Source organism: Austrofundulus limnaeus, unplaced genomic scaffold (assembly GCF_001266775.1).
Source record: "Austrofundulus limnaeus strain Quisiro unplaced genomic scaffold, Austrofundulus_limnaeus-1.0 Scaffold49, whole genome shotgun sequence".
NCBI classification, from domain to species: Eukaryota; Metazoa; Chordata; class Actinopteri; order Cyprinodontiformes; family Rivulidae; genus Austrofundulus; species Austrofundulus limnaeus.
The window spans coordinates 2,335,896-2,341,265 of record NW_013952451.1 but is presented as its reverse complement, the minus strand read 5'-3'; the positions used below and the strand labels follow the sequence as shown (position 1 = coordinate 2,341,265).

The 5,370-nt window shown below is 39.1% G+C and overlaps 1 protein-coding gene across 4 annotated transcripts in view; it reads left to right on the top strand.

Annotated features, from left to right (window-relative positions):
- Positions 1-5,370, top strand: part of LOC106517523 (phosphatidylinositol 4-phosphate 5-kinase type-1 beta) — a gene marked incomplete at its 3' end in the record, with an annotated part of 30,881 nt that overhangs the window by 16,951 nt on the left and 8,560 nt on the right. For all 4 annotated transcript variants that reach the window (XM_014008408.1, XM_014008409.1, XM_014008411.1 and 1 more), the window contains 1 exon segment: positions 4,465-4,582. In XM_014008408.1, coding sequence (XP_013863862.1) covers positions 4,465-4,582 — 118 coding nt within the window.

Genomic DNA, 5,370 nt, shown 5'->3' with positions numbered 1-5,370 from the left:
ATTCCTCATTTGAATTATTATTATTATTGTGACTAAAAATCAGCAGCAAATTGGCAAATTTGAGCAGTTTTGCGTTCAGCAAATTTCAATAAATTCATTCGTCATTCAGCATTCACCATGCAGCTTCTCTGGTTTTGTCTGCATTAAAGAAACACTAAAACTCTATTATTCTTCTTGCTCGAGGCAGCTGCTGGCACGAAGTGCAAAGAAATGATACCACCACTGTAGATCGCCTCCATTATCTTTAATCAGCCATGTCAGTTTTGCCCGTGGTCTGAGTGGTGATGCAGGGATGTAAGTCTTCCAGTGGATTATCCTGCCAGCGGCGGTGAAAGCAGCTTACTGCCAGCCTCTTGCTGCTGCAGCACACAGCGTWCGTCAGTCCGCTCCGTCTTCACAATGACATCAGCAGCCTAAAGAAACCTTTTATATAATCTAAAGCTGACCCAGGAATCTTGTGTGTKCTCACAAAGTCATGCAGCCAGTGTCTGTATTTATTATTCATTAGGAGCAGTGATTTTTAACCTTTGGACCAATGATCTCTGTGAAAATACATTAGTTTGACTATAAAATACTCTGTTACTGAGATGCAGCAGGACACCTCAACTCTTATTTAGACTATATAATACACATTATTTCTTTTTATTTCTTATTACCTTTATCCTTTAAGCAGAGTTTTAGGGTTGTGCTTTTAGATGAAGTGATTAAAATATAAAATCCTAGAAAAAGTTAAAGCTTCCCTCTTCAGTATAGATGTTGTTGTTGTTTTTTCGGCTGCTTCAGTGGTTTTTATGCCAGAAACTCTTTGTGACACAACCTGGGTTCAAACCTGCAACCTTAAGATTCAAAGACTGACCACTGAKCTGCTGCATCCTACCCTTTTAGGGTTAGATTGGTGGTTTGTCTGGACCCCGCTGTCGCCCCTCCAGCCGAACCCTACAGGCATCAACAAAATAATAGCAAAATGGTAACAGGGTGTCAAGTATGTTTATTAATTGAAATGTGGTTTTATAACCATTCTTTTTAGTTTTCAAGTTCAATTCAAAAACACAAAAAAATCTACAAAAAATAAACAACAATTAAGCGACGTCATGCACCCCTCTGTAGCCCCCCACCCACCATAGTTTCAGACCTACTGGTATAGATGATTAGATCATTTAATCTGAGTTATCCATCTATGCATTTTAGTTGATTTCTTATCTACGTTTTTATTTACTTCTTAAATTTGAATTATATTGTACATATCATGAATTCTAATGTTATACTGTATAATTCAGTCTTTGGGAATGTGAAAGTAAAAGTAAATAAATAAATAGTGATTCGTATTCTTCATATTGGTGGTTATAAACCAGAATATGTTCATTCTTTGTCTTTTTTTCTTYGCCTGAATCCACGCACCACCAAATATTTTTTTCTTAACTCTTAGGTTTCAGGAAGACATTTTGGAGTCYGGTCCTGAAATAGTTTGTGGTTTACCTTTGACATGCAGCACCAGGATATGCAAACGCAGTATGGTTTTATGCAAACCTGTTCTTGGCACGCACACTGACCTTTATTGTCCTGCTTCTCAGCAATGGCTAAACATTTCTCTCTCTCTTTCTCTCTCTCTTTTTTTGTTTTGTTTTTTGCAGCTGCTTCACTTTGATGCCTCTGAAATTTAAAATGAAAACCAAATTTATTACATCACCCTCWGTGACAACAAACACAATGTTCAAATTTATTAAAAGCCACGCTTGTCTCCAAGGCTGGCTTCTCTCTAAGATAAACAGAAAGAAAAAACACAAAGAAGCAAAACATAATTATCAGGGAGGGAAATTGAATGTTTTACATCTAACATGTGACATAATCTCCCCCTTATTTATTCTCTGAGTGTTTCTCTTCTTGTCAAAAAACACACAAAACATCTTTTTTTAATATTAAAAGGCTAAGATGCTTTCTGAAGCTTTTTTCCCCCCTCGCTCTGTCAACACTTTTTCTTATCCTTATCTCTGGAGGTTTTTTATCTGCTGCCTTTTAGTCTATCAAGCTAGTTTTCACACAAACAAACAAATCCCTCGTTGCGTTTGTTCATATTAAACTGCACACGCAGATGGCGCTCTGATGGGACTGAATCAAACATCTCCGTGTGCCGTGTCATGTTTCTCTGACAGGTAAACATTGTTGCCCTTAAACAGAGTAGTCAGATTTCACTGTGGAGTCATCACGAGCATCGTGTTCAGCCCTGTTGCCTCAGTCGAATTGTTGCAGCTGCAACACGGGTCTCCTCGTTACCTAAAACGTCAAACCAGATTTAGATTTGCCCTGGAAGACCAAACCTTTATTAACCTACTTCCACATATCGGATCAGCTGAACTAATTCCCGTCATTTTTGTGGGAATCATGACTCAGCACACTCACACTAAAATATTTTCCTCTTWAACTATATTGAAAACTCTAATCCTTTCAAAAACCTTGCTTGTTTTGAAATCTTTGTCTTTTTATTTAAAGCTAGAATTTTGCTACAATGATCATTTAGCTATCATTCTGCTACTTTTGGCTAGTATTTGTAAGATTTTAGCTTCCCTTRGCCTACTTAAACTTTAGCCAGACTTTTGATTTTTTTCACATAGCCTTTTCTTWCCTTTAGGGTTTAGCTACTCCTTTGCTACTTTAAGTTTTGCCTAGCTATTTGCTACTTTTAGCTACGCTGTTATTACTATAAGCTTTTAGCTAACCAGTTTAATCTTTTGGCTAGCCTTTATTCAGTCTATAGCTACATTTAGCTTCTAGCTTTGATCATTTTAGCAAAAACATTTGTGATATAATTCTAAATTTAATCAAATGAAAGAAGTGGTGTGTATATATAGATACACCACTTTTCTKTAAAGCCCCAGGCATTATAACAACATAATTATAAGCTCCACCTGTGGGCGATCAAAGTCTTCGTGTTGTGCATCTCCCCTCTGTCTTTAGTTTTCTTTGTTTGGTTCATGTCAGGTCTGTCTGCTCCAACCTGYTGACTGATAATTACCTCCGCCAAGGGCGAGGTAATGTTTTCGGTCGCGTATGTCTGTCTGTCGGTCTGTCTGTGGACAACATTACTCAAAAACTTGTGGACAGATTGTCATGACATTTTTACCACATGTGGTTACTGGGCCAAGGAACACACCGTTAAATTTTGGTGACGTTCCGGACCACGAAGCGGATACACAAATTTATTTTTCTTTTAACACTCTGAGATSGGCAAAGCTGTGATGCTTTCACAGGGCTTCTGTAATAAACAGTGAGCTGGATTGGACAGCATGGACTTCAAACTTTATAAAAGTAATGTTAAAAACAGATATAATGATGAATAATTTTTGCCATAATATGTGCATTTAGAGAACGGTTTGTGACCGGGAAGTGCGTGACTGCACCATGATTCCTCAAACACACCACATTTCCGAAACAACCAATCAAAACAGTTTCTCGCTACTAGGCTTATAAACACAGAGCTTCTGGCCGGGCCTCAAAGTTTGGAGACAGGGGAAGCCAGGAAGCACTTTATAAAGAGAGTCAAACCATTACAAACTCATACAAGGGGATAAAACAGACATTTTACATGGTGAAATGTGACTGATGAAATCTTAGGAGCTTAATCCSACACCAGTTTGACGAGGAATAACGTCGGGTGACGAGTCTGACTTTTTTTTTTCACATTGGACTCCACCAGGAAGAAATTCCGTGCATACTGCCTGCTTAAATGTTCACTACGTCAGAACTTATTCAGCAAATGTGTTTCCATCTCTGTTTTTTGTGCATTTACTCTATTACAGGATGGGGGAAATTGGTCTTGGCGGAGGTTTGCACTCTCCGAGTGCTTCTAGTTTATCATCTGATTTTAGTATTACAAATGAAATTTTAATCAGAAAATCTCCACTGTTGGACGCAGCAGGTTTTGCAGCTTAGGTGGTGCACAGCCCCACCTGCACCTGCTCCCTCCAGTGGTTTGGGTTTTCCCTGAAATGAAAGTCAGCTTAGTTACAAGAGCAGGGTCGGTTTTTGTCAAAGCTTGTCTGAGAATGTCCCACAGTTCAGTAAAGAGTACAAAATGTGGGTTAAATAGATTTTTTTAAAAGCCTGTTGTTTCCCTCCTCCCCCCCCCACACACACACACACACACACACACACACTCCTACGGTAAAGGCTCATGTGTTGTTGATTATTGTTTGGGTCCAGTAATCTGAGCCACCGTCTGTCTCCAGGTGAAGAACTCTACACTGGCTTTTTTGTCATCACCTTTCTGGGGAATCTGTGTTCCCACAGATAACTTCACTGAAGCCTTTTCATGCGAACTGGGAGYGAATTACACCAGAGTCAAAAGCTGAGAAGGTCAAACTCAAAAGTGAGGCGTTGGGGTTCACGTTCCGTCGCTGCTGCTGCTGGAACAGCTGATCAGTTACTGATTGGTTCTGCTAAACGTGATGTTTGTGTTTTTGTTTCCAGTGAAGGAAGCAACTTGACCCCGGCTCATCACTACCCCGAYTTCCGTTTCAAGACGTACGCCCCGCTGGCCTTCCGCTACTTCAGAGACCTGTTTGGCATCAAACCCGACGACTACCTGGTGAGACCAAAAACCTCACTATAGGCCTCACAGGGAATCTGGATTTTAATGGAAGTTTCAAACTTTGAGCTTAAATTTGGTGTGACYATAGCTCGCAGTCAACAACACATATTTTGAGTGCTAGCAGATTGTGTAACATTTTCCTATTTAAAAATTGTGCAAAATTTTATTTTCAAGGTTTGACTTAAACGATTCAAAACCCATCAACATTAGATGGTCTTAAAACTTTAACATAAAAAGGTGTTGGGCGATACACTCAGGTCTTTTAATTTGTTTTCTTTTTTGCATTTTTTTCATTCAGATGTGGTTGTAGGCACACCTGAGGTGTTGAAAATCACGGAAAAAAAGACACAACAGTTACCTGGATGCTATAAAATACAAAACAAATACAGTTAATGTAGAAAAATATATATATATAGTTATTAAATGTGCATTTGGTGGTCTGTCCGTGACAGACGTTATGCAAACTGACACACATTACCTGAAAGCATGCATTCTTTCAGACAGCAGACACCAGATATGATACACTGAGGTTTATTTATGAGTTGAGATTGTTTTGTAATTTTTTTTCTGGCTCCACGTTTAACTCTGCCAACATCCTTTCAGCTGTCGCAACTTAAAATTCACCGCAGCTGTGATATTATGTTTCTGCCAACAAACTGTCAATTTTCTCTGCAGGAACACAAGTTAGTGCGCCTCCCAGATTCTCTTTCACACAGCTCAGACAACGAGGCTGATTTTTAACATCTCATATGGGAGCAAACATTTAGTTCTGATGCCTTTTCACC